Source organism: Rhodnius prolixus, unplaced genomic scaffold, assembly GCF_049639745.1.
Source record: "Rhodnius prolixus isolate KJV_2025 unplaced genomic scaffold, Rpr scaffold_4, whole genome shotgun sequence".
Taxonomy (NCBI): Eukaryota; Metazoa; Arthropoda; class Insecta; order Hemiptera; family Reduviidae; genus Rhodnius; species Rhodnius prolixus.
The window spans coordinates 22719213-22737272 of NW_027411614.1; the positions used below are offsets into that span (position 1 = coordinate 22719213).

General features: G+C 34.7%; 2 protein-coding genes across 4 annotated transcripts; both read left to right on the forward strand.

Moving 5' to 3' along the window:
• The first annotated feature begins 1829 nt into the window (after window positions 1–1829).
• LOC141455499 (juvenile hormone acid O-methyltransferase-like) lies at window positions 1830–8768 on the forward strand. Of its 3 annotated transcripts, none has more exons than XM_074130611.1 (6): window positions 1830–1976; window positions 5458–5710; window positions 6767–6942; window positions 7022–7154; window positions 7268–7415; window positions 8568–8768. In XM_074130611.1, the coding sequence occupies exons 2-6, from the start codon at window positions 5522–5524 to the stop codon at window positions 8756–8758; spliced, it is 837 nt and encodes a 278-aa protein (XP_073986712.1). In that variant the 5' UTR covers window positions 1830–1976; window positions 5458–5521; the 3' UTR covers window positions 8759–8768. The 3 variants fall into 3 exon arrangements, with proteins under 3 accessions (XP_073986712.1, XP_073986711.1, XP_073986710.1); XM_074130610.1 differs by lacking the exon at window positions 1830–1976 and adding an exon at window positions 2150–2270; XM_074130609.1 differs by lacking the exon at window positions 1830–1976 and adding an exon at window positions 3908–4074.
• A 6690-nt stretch (window positions 8769–15458) lies between these two features.
• Window positions 15459–17641, forward strand: LOC141456129 (juvenile hormone acid O-methyltransferase-like). Its single transcript, XM_074131805.1, has 3 exons — window positions 15459–15706; window positions 16327–16722; window positions 16865–17641. Exons 1-2 carry the CDS (start codon window positions 15518–15520, stop codon window positions 16504–16506), a joined length of 369 nt encoding a protein of 122 aa, XP_073987906.1. The 5' UTR covers window positions 15459–15517; the 3' UTR covers window positions 16507–16722; window positions 16865–17641.
• The last annotated feature ends 419 nt before the right edge of the window (window positions 17642–18060 follow it).

An 18060-nucleotide genomic window follows, 5' to 3' on the forward strand; every position in this document is an offset into this window, starting at 1 on the left:
TGAACGGGTACATAATATTTTGCATCAACATTTGGACATGACAAAGCTATCCGCAAGATGGGTGCCGCGATTGCTCACGCTTGACCAAAAACGAAATCGTGTGAAGTGTTGCAAGGACGGTTTGCAGCTGTTCCAGAAGAATCCGCAGGACTTTAAGCGTCGTTTCGTCACTGTGGATGAAACATAGATACATTACTACACTCCTGAGACCAAAGAACAATCTAAACAATGGGTTACCAAGGGGGAATCTGCGCCAAAAAAGGCGAAGATCGTTCCTTCGGCCGGAAAGATTATGGCGACTGTCTTTTGGGATTCGCAAGGAATAATCCTCATCGACTATCTGGAAAAGGGTAAAACTATTACAGGTGCATATTATTCATCGTTATTGGACCGTTTGAAAACCGAGCTGCAAGAAAAACGCCCACGATTGGCCCACAAAAAAGTCCTTTTCCATCACGACAACGCACCAGCTCACACCTCAGCAGTTGTGGTCGCAAAATTAATGGAAATAGGGTTCCAACTCGTTTCACATCCTCCCTATTCTCCAGATTGGCTCCCTCGGACTACTATTTGTTCCCCAATATGAAGAAATGGCTGGCGGGAAAAAGATTTTATTCAAACGAGGAGGTGATTGCAGAAACGAATGGCTATATTTCAGACTTGGACAAATCCTATTATTCGGAAGGGATCAACAAACTAGAGCAGCGGTGGACGAAGTGTATAAGCCTAAAAGGAGACTATGTTGAAAAATAAAAAAGGTTTACCCCAAAAAATTAAGTAGTTTTTATTTTTGCACGGACTTTTCAAACGACCCTCGTACTGGTTCAACCTGTATACACTTATCTTGATGGGATAACGGAAAGTGAGAACTATTGAGCCTTAAAAGTCAACAGATATTGGGTTTCGTGGCGCTAAAGGGAATGCAGCATTGGAAAAGTAAAAACAAAAGTTATTAAATGGTCAAAAACAAATGAATGAGAAGTAGTTTAATATGGACTACAATTATTGTTCTCGCTGTGACGCAGAGAAAACTAAGTTTAAGAGCACCCTGGGGAGTTTTTGATCCTAGAAAAAATAAGTTTTCCAAAATTATGCTAAAAATTGTGATTGTAACGTAGAATAATAAATATGTTATTTGAAAAACTCAAAGTCAAATTTAGCTCTAAGCCAAAATTACTCTCCTATATCAGTAGAGAAACAGGAATCTATCTGTTTGCATTCTAAACATAATTCTGTGATCTAAAAAAATAGACTTGAGATTAGATTACAATCTGTGGTTTTGGCTAGTCAGTGACCCAGAGGATGTTTGTGTCTCCCTCCAATTGGAGCACCTCTTCGTCTGTAGTTTATTAGTCTTAAGAGTTTTGATAATGCTTGAAACACGAGTTTTTATTCACCATTTTTTATTCTTTCTGAAAAATCTATACATGCGATCGGTCAACAGAATCAGTCATAGATTAAGTGGTAACTCAGTCTGTCGTGGCCCAACAAAAGTTCTACGATCGTCCGAATAGTCTGCTGGTCTTGTTAAAGTAAAACCAGAAGCTAACGTTCACCTTATTTGTCTGCCTAAAGACTCCGGTTTTAAGCCACCATTGCTACGAGGCTGCAAGAAATAATGAGGAACAGCGCTAACTAATTAAAAAACAATATTAAAAACAGGCAATTAATATCAATTTTTCGTTTTCAAATGCAAGTGGTGAACGTAAAATTCTAAGCGGCCACGGCCTCATTAATTTGACCCTTGATCAGGGAGACTGATTAGGTTCTTAACCCCTCTCCTCGTAATTTAGACTGGAGTAATTTAATATAAATATCTGAGCATTTTCACCTGCGATGAGTCTCACCTGAACATTCAAGAACAAGGAAGAACTATACTAGTGATCAGTGCAAAGCATTTTACAACAGTGCTAAACAAGCATCCACCCAGCTGTCTCGCCAGGTGTCGTGAATCAGTGAAAAATAAAAATTAATTAGTAAGTATTGTATTACTTTTGGAAATACTACCAAACCGTTATAATCCGCATTGGTTTTAAGAAAGCACACAGCCTACGTGCTAATCACATGGTCTGCAATGTTAATCATAAAAAAAAAAAAAAAAAAAATGCTCAATTACTTGAGAAGCTATTTATTAAATTGAATTATTTCCATACAAAGTGACTTTTACTCTTTTTTTTAAAGAAACATAAACTTGTTTCCCATCGGATGGTACATATATAAATCAGTAGCAAGCAGAAAATCTCTTTACTTATACCATTGTTCTTCATATGGTAAGTCCTAATTTGATATAATTCACTAAATTTTATTTTTTAGCCCGATGATCTTCTTCTTCTTCTTCTATGGGCACTACAGACCGAGACGGTCCATGGTCTGCTCTATGCGGGTAGACCACTCAACCCTATCATTCACCAGGTGGGCCCTCAAACCTATCTTTCTCATATCCGCCCTCACATTGTCCACCCACCTGGTCTTCGGACGTCCCCGGGGGCGAGAGCCGTGCCACTTTCCTTTTAGCACCTTTGATGCTATCCTTTCCTCGGACAACCGGCATACATGCCCATACCATTTCAGCCGCTGGGCCTTCACAAACGCGGTGATGCTTGGGTCCCCATACAGGGCGTACACCTCTTGATTTGGCCTTCTTTTCCATCTCTGGTTTTCCCTTTTCGGCCCAAAGATCCGTCTTAGGACTCGCCTCTCGAACCTGTCAATCCTCTCACAAGCTGCCTTATTCAGTGTCCATGTTTCGCTTGCGTAGGTCACGACAGGCCTTATCAAGGTCTTATACATCTGGATCTTTGTTCCTCAGTTGACCAGGCTGCTCCTCATTATTTTATATAGACCGTAGTACGCTCTGTTTCCCGCTGCTATCCTTCTTCTGACTTCTTCTTTTTCGTCGGCTATGTCCGAAATGATAGAGCCCAGGTAGGGGAAGTTGGAGACAACCTCGAACTCGTAATCCCCAAAGACGTAATACGTCGCGGGATGCACCAGAGGCTTCCTCCTAGCCACCAGCACTTTCGTCTTTCCCTCATTAACGCGGAGCCCGACGCGCTTGGCCTCTCGCTCCAGCGTGAGGAAGATACTTTTTACGGCTGCCAGGGATCTACCAATGATCACCACATCATCCGCATACGCCATGATCTGAGAGGTGCGATCAATCAGCGTGCCATTGAGGTCCATCTCAAGAGTCTTGCATACCTTGTGCAGCAGACGGTTAAACAGAAGGGGCGACATCGAATCTCCTTGCCTGAGCCCGTTTCCGATATCGAAAGCGTCCGAAAGAGTCCCGCTGGAGATAACTAGTCCTCTAGAACCTCGCAGTGTCATTTCAGTAAGCCTTATTAGTTTTGGCGGGATTAGCATGTCTTTCAGAGCTTGTACGAGTCCGTTCCTAAATACGGTATCAGCCCGATGATCTATTAATTCCGTTTTCTGAAGAAAGCTCTTGTGGAAACTGTATCATTTCTTTTAACCAAGATTCACTTCAAACAATCAGTTTTGAGTTCGGTAATCAAAGCGTTCATGAGTGGAAGGCGCAAAATTAAGTTGATTAGAAAACCTTTCATTCTGTTTTGGGTTGCCTCTAATACTGTTAAATATCTATTTCAGTTCGTATCACTTTGTTCTTATAACTGATTTACAACAATCTGATCTGCAAGGAACTCGCTTGCAGATAGATGCAGACAACTTTACTTATTTCCTTTACACTGGAAATGTAGCGCATTTCAGTTAAAAGTACTCAAGTCGTCATTCCAATTTTCCTCAACTATTACCCTCGATTGGGAGGAAACTTCGTTCTCATCTAACACAGCCTACTTTTTAAGATAAAATTCCCATACTCTGATTTCTGGTTGTCTATCACTTTTATTTATTTCTTCTCATTAATTTTCAACTGCAAGAACAGATATCCTGCAACAAGGAAATAGTGAGAACTAATGTGTGAAGTAGAGGAGTCACCTCCAAATAAATAATATTTTCTGACCTCGAACGCTGGCTAGTGCAGCATCTTTCGTCAAATTCAGTTGTCGGAAAGTGATAAAGCAGAACTCGGTGGAAGGGATTTTCAGAGAGGTGAGAATAGGATGTGTTTTCTGTTTGATGATGAATGTTGAAAAGCTTTGATGAATGTTCAGTTTCTTAAAATGGCACAAGGCAGCGAAAAATTTTGCCTGCTGAATTTTGGAAGATGGAAGTCAGTATATGTTTTTAGAACGCTTGGCTGACCAAGGAAATATTCACTAAGTAAAGTAGTAATTTGTTGTTCTGAATATTACAGGATATAAGTAAAAATGCTTTTTTGGGAATGAAAGACTTTTGACAAAATTACTTCAAAACTGAAGTGATCGTACTGTGTGACAATACGACTTCATTGATAGTGAAAGATTCCTGAAGAAGCATTAGCGAAAAAAATTGTGTGTAATTCATTCTGTCTAAGTTTTGGAATGGACACTTCAGGAGATATGCAACAAAACAAGTCTGCCTTTTTTAAGTCACATTTAATCCGTTTTCGTTTTTCTTTAAATTCCTTAATTTTTTTTCATTCTTCCTAACCAGCTTGCCCATCGATATTTTCGAAATCACCGACAAAACGTTTTGATCTATTCAACAGCGAATGACGTGTATCTTTATTTATTTTAAGAATTATGTGTTTTTGCAATTGATTGGACTCTTTATTTCAGATTTAGAAAGTATTCTTATAGAAAATTTAATACTATTGTGTTTATTTGCCACAACTAGTCGGCTTTTTCAATTAAAAGCCTATTATTTTTTGAGCTCTTTCATTCATGTGATTCCCATGAAAACTTGATGAGATAAAACGACAGGGTTTGCCAGAGGCTCTCAGAAAGAAGAAGACGCTCCCCTCCTTTAAACCCTGAAGTGTTCTTGTAGAACTGAAGCAAATCAACTCGACAATTATAACCGTAACTGATCGAAAGTATGCTTTTGTTAAAATAAAACGTAGACAGGCTTGTACTGGCAAGACATTGCTGACTTGGAGAAAGAACTCCTGAAATAGGTGAATCTAGAACGTGTTAGATCTATAGATTCTGTGAAGAAATCTAGGAATAACCAATGAAACTCCTAAATGTCAATGATACCGCTATACGAAAGATTTGAGTGCCAGGATTGTTACCAAATTTTGGAGAAGAATACATTCAAAACTCCCTAAAACTCTCCAATATACAGAGATTGCCACTGCGCATTTCACATTTCCAATAAAAAATCAAGTCATTAATGAAAATAATAAGTTAATTGGATTGTGATTTGCTTGAAGATTCAAGAACACTATTCCTAAAATTGTTTTGTAAATTCAAAATAATGACTTTATTTTACTAATAAGCTACTTATTTATCGCATAACCAAAGTAAACTTTAGATTAAATATAGAGATCAGCTATAATTTAGCATTCATTTTTGCACAAATTAAAAACATTATTTGAAAACTGTGTTTCAGATTGAAATTAACAATTAATTATTGTGTGATTCTTGTCAATCCAAGAAAACTAAAAGAACCGAAGATGCACTCTCCCGTCGAATATGAAAAAAATACCACCGTCCAAACAATAAGGGACGCCAGAAATGTACTTGAAAGTATTAAGGGCCAACTATCTTGCTCTGAAAACGAGAAAATTCTAGATATCGGGTGTGGCCCAGGAGATCTAACAACCGCAATATTACCTCTCTACTTTCCAACGGCTTCTACTATTGTAAGTAATTAAAATTATTGTAAATATTTTAAATCAATTTAGTTGGCTGCTGATCCTTTAGATAGTGTAATGGAAGACAGTCATAATTATTTAATATTAGTTTATATATTGTATATATATACAATATTTAATATAATTATTAAAATTTAATTATTTAATACACCCTACTTGCATACGGTAATAATTGAGAGAAGGAGTATTTCGGGAGAAATGAGAAAGAATATATTTAAAGTAATTAGAAGAATGTGAGGTCCGAACGATGGCAGTAGATCTGAGTAGATAATGTTTTCTTTAAAAATCTGTAAATGACAAAGTTACCACTGAAAGAAGCGATACGAGATGGTTAACAATAATTTTAGGTCATCCGCGAATTAACAAAATAGAAGGACATCATGGCAATTAAGAAAGTAACCACAAAGAGAAAAGACTGCTGTTTCGAGTATTTTGGTTTAAGTTAGTTATAAAACGAGCGACTTCGTTATTTATATTTTTTTGCTCAATGGCGCTTTAAAAAATTAAGTTCCGATTGTAGTATCCGCCTACAAAATAACAAACAATAACAGAAAAAAAAAAACAATAGTCGCTCTGACTTTGTGTTATTATCCCCGAATGATCTTCAGTTATCTTAGTAACCTAAGTCCCTTTCTGTAGAAACTTTAATCTCAAAGATTCGATGTGTAAGTTAAGTCATACGAGTACCTTTGCCAATCATTTGTTGGTAGTTTTACATAAACTAAAGTTCTAATTTCTAAAAGCATAGATAAAAGCGACTACCCTGGAGATTTTAAACTAGACTATTAAATGAACAATTGGTGTACAGGCAGGAGATATTATTGTCCAGCCGTTTACGCCACGGTTATGAAATTATAATAACACAAAGTCTGAAACAAATTCACCACTTAGGAATAAGAACACAGAAATCTGTCTTTTGCAGAAGTCTGTCTTGTACAAAGACTCACTGTGAAGTAAAAGACTAACACTGAGAAAATATAGTTTATCAATGATATGAATCTAATCAATTATCTAAAACATTAGTTTAGAAATAATACTTTGTAGATTGGATGCGACATCTCCGAGGCAATGGTACAATATGCTCAAAAAAAGTATGGGTGTGAAAGATATCAATTTTATGTATTGGATATTGAAAAACCAAGTTTGTGGATAAATTCAAATAAAGGAAAGTTTGATAAAATGTTTTCCTCTTTTGCGTTTCACTGGATGAAAAATTTAAAGTGAGTGCAAATTTGATAAATATCTTTGGGGTCACTGCGTTGTTTTATTTAATAACCTAATTCTGCAATTTTTTTTAAGTCAAGTTACTGAAAATATGAATATCCTGTTGAAGGAAAATGGACATGTTATATTCTTATCACTCCTTACACACCCGCTGGTTGAGTTATTTGGATTGATTCCAACAGTCACAAAGTGGAAAAAATTCGTAAAGGTTAGATCGTGTTCATTCTCTTCGCCATCGTCTTTTACATTTATTTGTACATTTTTAATTTTTATTTACTTATACAAAAAAAAAAAATGAAATATTAATATTATTATCTATAGCCGTGGCATAGCTGTGGCGAAGTTCAAAGTACTGACAATGAAAGAAAAATTGATTACATTAACATTTTGGAAAAGAATAACTTTGAAGTTATTAAGTGCGATGTTGAACCTGTGGAATATCTACTGGAGTCTCTGGATAAAGCAATAGGTACTGCATTTTTTAAACTTCCCTTCTGAAAGTGGTTCTTGCACATTTTGGTACTTCTTATTTTAATTATAAGAAAAGGATGTTTGACCTTGGCATCTCGATGCAGTGCCAAGTGTTATTGAGGAAGCTGGTTGAACCGAGCAATCCCCAGCAATCCGAGGCTGGATGTGTTCTGTAAAAAGTATGGGCGCCAGTGTCATTAGATGTTGACGCGCCTTAAATTTAATTATAATATTGATAATGATAATAAAAACAATAATAATAATAATACTCTAGGTGAGGGAAGGGATTAGCTATGAGGTTAGCATACTGGACTCCCACGCGGAGGTCCCGGGTTCGAATCCAGCTGCTGACCCTTAGATTTTCTCTTCCTAGGAGCTTCTTACAGCTCACTGTCCGGTGATGGACAGTGTTGTCTGTAACGAGAGAACACTGTCCGGAGGCCGGCAGTGCACTGAAAAAAGCTCCGGGCGCCAATAACCTTAGATGTTGACGCGCCTTAAATCATAAAAGAAAAAAAAAATACTCTAGGTGAAAATCCCGGGTTGGAATCTAGCTTCCAGTTCTTAGGTTTTCTACTCCTAGCAGCTTCTTGCATACACTCCAGTGTTTAAAAGTATTGGCTGCAACGAGTGTCCGAGGACCGACAGTGAGTTTAGATACTGACCCACCTTAAATTGAATCATGACAAAAAATATTTATAATAATCTAGTTTCCCAGTTAGAATACCCCGGTTCGAATCCAGATGTCGGCCCTTAGATTTACTCCTCCAAGGAGTTTGTTACAGCTCCCTATCCATGGCGGACATTACTGACTCTAACGAGAGAACCCTGTACAAAAGTCAATGACCATAGTTTTCGATTGCCCAAGAAATAATACTCAAAGGCAATTTATTTGATACGCGACTGGCCTTGCTTATATGGTTAGCTTGCAAGATAATCAATTAGTAGATCGAGACAATCGCATAGTTCTTGAGATTCTTGAGTGAGGTGACAAAGAACCTTGCACGATTTCGATGAAGAATCTCAAAAAATTGACGAAAATCCAAAATCGGTCGCTAACTGAAACAAACAAGCCATGATAGATGAAATCATTCTCATTTATTACATTTTCCAAAATAGCCATTTGTTAATAATATTTTATTTTTTACAGGTATATTTGACTCTGTAAATCCTTTCAAAAGAGACATTCCTGAAGATAAATACCAATCTTTTCTAGAAGACTGTAAAGACTACATCCAACTCTGCGGATTGATAAAACAAAACCAATTAGGAAAATATGTACTAAAATATACATTGCTTGTTGTATATGCTAAAAAGAAAGCAAATCTTTGTAATAAATAGTTACCTTTAATTCCAATTCTTATTATTTATAGTTAGAAAGTTTCGATGTAGAGACTTCGAACCATCACAATATTCCCGCATAGATTAAGTACGCTTAGAGTGTGAGTATGTAACGGAGCTTTTGCACGAGCAAGATAAAGCTCTGGTCATCCAAGCACAAAACATTGGCATTTTTCAAATTAATATAATAAATAATTTCAATTAATGGATTAACTCACTTTTCGTCACACATGTTTTTAACTAATAATATCATATTTCAGTCTTGAGAAACTTGAAAATAACTAAGTATATTTAAAGAGATGAATGTTAATATTTAGTTGAAACTAGTAACTTATCTACATCTTTAGACCGGGTCAGGCAATCAATTTATTTTTCTCCTGGCTTAAATACGAGTACCTTGCCTTTACGAATTACTGCATCCAATTGTAGAGTCAATTGTTTGTTATCTTATTTGCCAAAGATATATTCATATTTAAAAAATGGCATCAGCTGTCTTGACTGCAGTAATTAAGAACCCAATGTCAGAATTGAATTCTCCAAATGCAAACTTATTTTTTTTTTTACATTCGTAACTAAGGAAACATGACTTAGGAAGAAATATTGGTTGCGGATTCCATAATTATATTGCAGATTTAATTATGTGTCATGCCTTTGGACTTCATTTACGCACTCACTATCTGAAGATAATGGATTCCGAAGGAGATGTTGCTTAGGGGGGGGGATACCTCAGTGGTAGGGCGATGTACTCTTGCGCGGAAATCACGGGAATAAATCCGATTCTCAGTCCTTAGAAGCCACTAGGCATTGTCTGAAATGAAAGAACCCAGTTCGGAGACTAGTGGTACAAAAAATTCAGCCTAATAATTTATTAAATTACCTTATCACCTGTAATAATAATAATAATAAGGGAAGGGATTAGCTATGAGGTTAGCATACTGGACTCCCACGCGGAGGTCCCGCTTTCGACTCCAGCAGCTGACCCTTAGATTTTCTCTTCCTAGGAGCTTCTTACAGCTCACTGTCCGGTGATGGACAGTGTTATCTGTAACGAGAGAACACTGTCCGGAGGCCGGCAATGCACTGGAAAAAGCTCCGGGCGCTAATGACCTCAGCTGTTGATGCGCAAAAAAAAAAAAAAAAAAATTCCAATTCTTATTGAATTAATCTTTTTTATTCTATTTTGCCTAATGCTTTTCGCATTACTCCTATAGCATCGAGTTTGACAATACTGACACAGCAGTATCATGTAAAACGGTTATCACAAATTGTAAGGTAAATAAAGGAGAAAATTTCTTAGATTATTTGAGAAACTACAGATAACTGAAATAGTAAAAATTTAAAAGATTCAAAAACCTGATAAGAAAAATGAAATTGTAGCAGTGATTCCATATCATTGTTTACATAAGGTGCACATTTTAGAGCTAACAAAAGAACATGAACAACCATTGAAATAGTTGTCTTATTAAAATATCTTAAGGTTTTCTTATTAAGATTGGCTAATCTAAGTTGCGATATTAAAATAATTTTTGTATTAGAAACAAACCAAGAAAAATATTGTTTGCCCAAGCTACTCATATGACGTTACAGAGTACTATATTTACAGTCAAATATCTTGCTTATACAATCATTCTTAAATTTTTGATTCAGATTATTAATTTGAGAATTTAAAAGTGCGGGATCCCTCATAATTAAATAATCTACGAACTTTTTAATGTACATTTTATCTTTATTTTATTAAAAAATTATTATAAAAGAAATGGTCAGTATAGATTTTAGATTGTATTAAAAGGCGGTTCCACCAAGTAGAGGAAGGAACGCAGGCAATCCAAAATGCCCATTGTTCCCCGCCCATTCCTCATCTCATGAGAGATACCGGGGCTTCAAGACCAACAAATCCGACTAAAGATAGCCAGATGCCAATACAATAAACTAATAAAGTAGCAACAGGACACTAGGGAGCAAAATGGTCAGTATAAGGGTATGCGACATTTAATAAATTCTAAAAAATATTAAGGAAAAGTTAATATAGTAAAATTACTCAAATGACAAATGAAGTATTAATGAAATGATCGGGACTTGCTGATTTGTGTACCTTTTAGCGTTTAATCAACCCTTATACTTAACATTTTAAACTGTAAGTTTTTGTTAAGGAGATTTTTGTACCTTTTGCAAAGATTTTCCTTTTTTTATATTCTGCTTTAAAGATTTTCTTAACTTTAAAATAAGCAATAGTTTCATTATATCCAGATCCATATCTACCATTATTAAGTTGAAACCGTAACTACCACTGGAGAGATCTTTTAAAAGAATGCTTAGAGTTGAGTTCCCCAAACAATCCATAAAAACAGTTTTCTTGGGAAAACGTTTCGAATAAAATTGCAAGGTATCTGTACGAGTATAACAAAATTAAACTGCAATTTTATTTCTTCCTTTCAAGAGAAGTAAGAAAAAACTGCGATTACAGTACTTCTTACTAAAAACGCAAAGAGAAATGAATCATTACATACGCACGACTGCAATAGCTGTGAGATATGATAGCACTTTAATACGTATAATGCAGTAAAGCTCGAACAACTTCTTGCCAAATTTAATCAAAATCGGGCGATGATTATAGATAATATTTTAAAAGAGGCGTTCCTTAAGTGGGGGCAAACTCCCTTTCAGATGTTGTAGAAATAAAGATACAAAAAAAATGAATGAAAATGAGAATGAAAATTCATTCTTGTAAATTGCTTTAAGCGTCAATAAATTGAACTTTTTAATCACGGTTATTAAAAAAAAAATAAGAGAAAGGATTAGCTCAGGATTCCCCGGTTAGATTTTCTCTTCCTGGGAGCTTCTTAGAGGTCACTGCCCGGTAATGTAGAGTAATAAGGAAACACTATACGAAGGCTAATGACTATAGTTTACGAGGTGCCAAATAATAATAATTACATCCGACACAATTTGAATCGCAACAAGCCTTTGCTTATGTAGTCAGTTTACAAGATTATCGTTGTAGTAGATCGAGACAATATCAATAATTCTTCAGATAATGTGGAAAATATAAAACACTTTCCAAAATAGCCAGCCATTTGTTAATAATATTTTATTTTTTACAGTTATACTTGACACTGTTAATCCTTTCAAAAGAGACATTCCAGAAGATAAATATCAATCTTTTCTAGAAGACTGTAAAGACTACATCCAACTCTGCGGATTGATAAAACAAAACCAATTAGGAAAATATGCAATAAAATATACATTACTTGTTTTCTATGCTAAAAAGAAAGCAAATCTTTATAATAAATAGTTACCTTTAATTCCTGCTCTTATCAAATTATTAAAATAAATATTAAATAATATCAGACTTCTTTTCTGTTATCAATTAAGTTCGTATTACAAACGTTAAATTCTAGATTATTATTTGATGCTAACTAGATTCAATTGTGATTCCTCAACTGAAACTGCTTCATTTATGTAATTTCTTTCCCACTTTACGTCTTGCGAGAAATATTTTATTGGTCGAGAGATGTGAGGTTTAGAATGCTCTTTGATGTAGTGTGAAATCTTGACTTTTATTGAAGTAAATGCAGTCAAATAATTACACTTGCTAAAAATAATTACAAGTATTTGTTGTAAGAGGGATAAGATAAAACAAAACCAATTAGGAAAATATGCAATAAAATATACATTACTTGTTTTCTATGCTAAAAAGAAAGCAAATCTTTATAATAAATAGTTACCTTTAATTCCTGCTCTTATCAAATTATTAAAATAAATATTAAATAATATCAGACTTCTTTTCTGTTATCAATTAAGTTCGTATTACAAACGTTAAATTCTAGATTATTATTTGATGCTAACTAGATTCAATTGTGATTCCTCAACTGAAACTGCTTCATTTATGTAATTTCTTTCCCACTTTACGTCTTGCGAGAAATATTTTATTGGTCGAGAGATGTGAGGTTTAGAATGCTCTTTGATGTAGTGTGAAATCTTGACTTTTATTGAAGTAAATGCAGTCAAATAATTACACTTGCTAAAAATAATTACAAGTATTTGTTGTAAGAGGGATAAGATAATACCTACTTAGCGTAATAGGTGAGCCCAAAGTTGTCAGTTTAAAGTGAGAAAGGTAATCCGTCGAATCCTCTATTCGTATTCTTTTATAACAAACTCACACTATAATAACCGAAATGACTTGTAATAATGAAATGATTGTACCCTGAAATTCTGCAACTCTTGCAGAGCAGTCATCAATGAACACAGAGTTAGAAATATTGCTTAAAGCGTAAAAATGATACACTGGATTGAAATAAGACATCGAAGAAGTAGAATTTGTATTGCAATTATCCGCAAATTCTAATTGTTTTTGTACATTTTAAATAATTATTACTTCACTAAATTCTTCAAATTTTACCTTATTAATTAAAACTCATTTGAAATCCAATAAGGAGCCTCATTTAAAAATAAATTTCATCATATTCTTCGCCATAAATTCTAAAAATTATACAAACTTGAAATTTTAGAATTTTTCCAACATAGTGCGGTTCAGAGATTTCTTGTTTCGTTGTTGAGATTATGTAGTTATGAATTCTTTAGGAAATTCGAATTCCTGACTACACTATATAAAATTAATTTCTTTAATCGACCTTAAGAAACTTGTTTAGTTTATTTTTTTAACCAGGAATATCAACTACGCCATTAAAAATTATAATTTGCACTGTAATATTTATCATTGATACCAATAAGCTTACATACATATACAATATAATATAAAATCTTCCGGGCAATGTTAATTCGTTTCCGACAGCATTTATTTCCGTTTTTTTACATCCTCATATATCATTTTTTATTAACTGAATAAACAAAAAGTTTTCCTTTTAGTTTGCTATTTAAGCAAAGTACTGCAAAGATTAAGGTTACTTCTGTCACAGATCTGCTTGATGGTAAGTAATTAAAAATTAATAATTTTTTAACTTAATATAACTCATTTGAGCTGTAAATGTTGTTTTATTATTAAAAATGGTTTATGGGTTCCACAGAGAGCACTTTAAAATTGAGTAACTAACTAATATTAGTTTAATAAACTCGATAAAAGCACCATTACATTAGCACATTTTTTTGCACTTCTATTTATCATCCCAAGTCTGGTAAAAATAAGATCCACAGAATTCAAAGGATGATTTCACCTCGTCCTCAATGGTGAAGGTTCTACCAGCAATAAAGTTGTCCAGTTGCATGAGAAAAAAAAAGTAATAATGAGGTGGCGAGAGGTCCGATCGTCAAACGCACTATTACGATCTTGACCTCATTTAATTTTTAAGTAGTGATTTGCAGCAGTAAACTTTCTCTTGAACAATGCCAGCTATTTGGAAGTAATGTACGGTACATATCATTGATTTTCGACAATACCCCTCTGCTATCAATGGTTTTAACGATTTTAAAAACTAAGATGTTATCCAACAGTGCTGGACCAGCACAGCGGGCCTAACCCCATTTTCTACGTAATTAGAATATTTAGTTTGAGCGTTAGTCTGGAAGATTTCATTAATATTATTAATAAGACAATAATTCTTACGTTTAATTTAATTTGTTTTCAATTCAATCAGCTTATGCATTAATAGGCGCTGTATTGTTGAAAGGAATGCAGAAATAAAGCTACGAAATTAAATTTTCTCTATCAAAACTGTCCGGTAGGACAGTTGTACAAGGGTTGATCGCCAAAAACTGCACGAAAAAGAGTAACGTTGAAAAACACCCAACTTTGACCATTTTTTTCTCTTTTTCTATAAAAGATAAAATTCCCAAATTATCTTTATAGTATAGAGCAAATCCTTCTGCATAACTGTAATTTTTTGCAACATCCCAGATATAATAGATTCCAAAAAAAAAAGTGCCCGAAAATGAGCAAAAACTGCTTTTTCAAAAATTATTGCTGTTGTTGTTAGCCTTTTTTGTAGTCAACGTAGCGCCTAAATGCGCAAACCGATTTGTCATTCGATTCGCAATTTCATGTTGATTTGCCTTTTGGAGGTCTCGATGTTCTTTCTACATTTTATTTGGTGAGGAGTTTGCTACATGTATGGAGCCTCTTCTAAAACTGTTATTTTTAAATTTTATTTTATAAAGTGTGAGCTTTTGGGTTCTATTGAACAAATTTTGTCTCAAAAGTTAAATGGAAAACTATAGGGACGGAACTGCTGAAACTGTCAGAGGCCCATTTTTATTCAGTTTGAACAAAGCTTAGAGCGAACTTGCAAGGCATTGCCGACTCGGAGAAAGAACTCCTGAAAAAGATGAATCTAGAACTTGATAGATCTGTAGATTCTGTGAAGAAACGCAGGAATATCCAATGAAACTCCTAAATGGCAATGATACCGCTATCAGGAAGATTTGAGTGCCAGGATGGTTATCAAATGTTGGAGAAGAATGTACTCCAAACTCCCTAAAACTCTCCTTAATTCAGAGATTGACTCAGTTAATTTTTAGTCCTCCTAAAAAGTCAAGCTTGTAATTAAAGAGTGGTGAAAAGCTTGACGATTCAAAAACCCTAGTAGGGAAGCCCTAACCGCTGTGCTTTAGTAAAATCATAACTGTGAACTTAACAACTTACTTATTTATCGCACAAGCAAACAAATCTTTAGATTAAATATAGAGATTCGCAATAATTTAGCACAAATTAAAAACATTATTTGAAAACTATGTTCCAGATTTAAATTAACAATTAATTATTGTGTGATTCCGGTCAATCCAAGAAAACTAAAAGAACCGAAGATGCACTCTCCCGTCGAATATGAAAAATGTACCACCTTCCAAACAATAAGGGATGCCAGAAATGTACTTGAAAGTATTAAGGGCCAACTATCTTGCTCTGAAAACGAGAAAATCCTGGATATCGGATGTGGCCCAGGAGATCTGACAACCTCAATATTACCTCTCTACTTTCCAACGGCTTCTACTGTTGTAAGTATTCATTTTTTTTTTTTTTTTTGACGCATTTAATTCTAGGCTTTTGGAGGTTCTGTTTATCTTCTTTTAAGTGCTCAGAACAATAGAAAAATTACGCTTCGATTCCAGCTCATACCTATTAAAAAAATCCAACAATAGCTTTTGGTAGCTTTGACATTCTGTTGTTATTTATCCTGAATGACCAACGTAGTTCCCTTTCAGCTGAAATATTTCCATGTGAAAGGAAGTTAAGTCGTACCTTAGCCAATCTAGTTAGACCGGTAGTAAATTCAAAATCAGAGCACTTAAGTTCCCAAATCTAAAAACATAGACAAAAGTGACAACCCTAAGTCTTAAGCTAGACTCTTAAATGAACGGCTGATGTACAAGCGAGAACAGAAAATATTATTGTCAAGCTGTTGTAATTTGTAAGAACGCAAGATGTGAATCAAATTCATCAACTTTAATTTAGCAATTAATTAGAATTAATTTTGGTCAGAGAATGCAGCAATCTGTCATTTGCATTTTCCTTTTTTTTAAAAAATAGCACCGTGAAGACCAACACTTTAAAAAAAATGTACTTTCTCTATTATTTGAACTTGATCAGTTTTTTAAAACATTATAATACTTTGCAGATTGGATGCGACATCTCTGAGACAATGGTACAATATGCTCAGAAAAAGTACGGGTGTGAAAAATATCAATTTAATGTATTGGATTTTGAAAAACCAAATTTGTGGATAAATTCAAATAAAGGAAAGTTTGATAAAATTTTTTCCTCTTATGCTATTCACAGGATGAAAGATTTAATGTGAGTGTAAATTCTATAAATTTTTGGGGATATTGTATTGTTTTATTTAATTACTGAATTCTGCATATATATTTTTTTTTTTTTTAGTCAAGTTACTGAAAATATGAATATCCTGTTGAAGGAAAATGGATATGTTATATCCTTATCTCTCCTTACAGAACCACTGATTAACTTATTTGAATTGATTCCAGCAGTCACAAAATGGAAAAAATTTGTAAAGGTTAGGTCGTGTTTATTCTGTAACTTAATTCTTTCTTGATTATTATCCATTACAGAATAATAAGGGTATTCGTAAAATATTGGATTAATTATAACTATATTAATATTATTAAAATATAAAATATTAATATTATTTTCCTCAGCCCTGGCACAATTGTGGCGAACTTCAAAAAACAGATTATGCTAGAAAAATTGATTATATAAATATTTTGGAAAATAATAACTTTGAAATCATTAAGTGCGATGTAATAGCTGAGGAATCGCTACTGGAGTCTCTGGATGAAGCAATAGGTACTGCATTTTTTAAACTTCCCTTCTGAAAGTGGTTCTTGCACATTTTGGTACTTCTTATTTTAATTATAAGAAAAGGATGTTTGACCTTGGCATCTCGATGCAGTGCCAAGTGTTATTGAGGAAGCTGGTTGAACCGAGCAATCCCCAGCAATCCGAGGCTGGATGTGTTCTGTAAAAAGTATGGGCGCCAGTGTCATTAGATGTTGACGCGCCTTAAATTTAATTATAATATTGATAATGATAATAAAAACAATAATAATAATAATACTCTAGGTGAGGGAAGGGATTAGCTATGAGGTTAGCATACTGGACTCCCACGCGGAGGTCCCGGGTTCGAATCCAGCTGCTGACCCTTAGATTTTCTCTTCCTAGGAGCTTCTTACAGCTCACTGTCCGGTGATGGACAGTGTTGTCTGTAACGAGAGAACACTGTCCGGAGGCCGGCAGTGCACTGAAAAAAGCTCCGGGCGCCAATAACCTTAGATGTTGACGCGCCTTAAATCATAAAAGAAAAAAAAAATACTCTAGGTGAAAATCCCGGGTTGGAATCTAGCTTCCAGTTCTTAGGTTTTCTACTCCTAGCAGCTTCTTGCATACACTCCAGTGTTTAAAAGTATTGGCTGCAACGAGTGTCCGAGGACCGACAGTGAGTTTAGATACTGACCCACCTTAAATTGAATCATGACAAAAAATATTTATAATAATCTAGTTTCCCAGTTAGAATACCCCGGTTCGAATCCAGATGTCGGCCCTTAGATTTACTCCTCCAAGGAGTTTGTTACAGCTCCCTATCCATGGCGGACATTACTGACTCTAACGAGAGAACCCTGTACAAAAGTCAATGACCATAGTTTTCGATTGCCCAAGAAATAATACTCAAAGGCAATTTATTTGATACGCGACTGGCCTTGCTTATATGGTTAGCTTGCAAGATAATCAATTAGTAGATCGAGACAATCGCATAGTTCTTGAGATTCTTGAGTGAGGTGACAAAGAACCTTGCACGATTTCGATGAAGAATCTCAAAAAATTGACGAAAATCCAA

Excerpts from the sequence above, each read along its gene's own strand:
- LOC141455499 (XM_074130611.1), top strand. The coding sequence starts at position 5,522 with ATGCACTCTCCCGTCGAATATGAAAAAAATACCACCGTCCAAACAATA. Across the intron at positions 6,943-7,021 it reads CACTGGATGAAAAATTTAAA|TCAAGTTACTGAAAATATGA; the intron begins GTGAGTGCAAAT and ends ATTTTTTTTAAG. Across the intron at positions 7,416-8,567 it reads GTCTCTGGATAAAGCAATAG|GTATATTTGACTCTGTAAAT; the intron begins GTACTGCATTTT and ends TATTTTTTACAG.
- LOC141456129 (XM_074131805.1), top strand. The coding sequence starts at position 15,518 with ATGCACTCTCCCGTCGAATATGAAAAATGTACCACCTTCCAAACAATA. Across the intron at positions 15,707-16,326 it reads TTCCAACGGCTTCTACTGTT|ATTGGATGCGACATCTCTGA; the intron begins GTAAGTATTCAT and ends AATACTTTGCAG.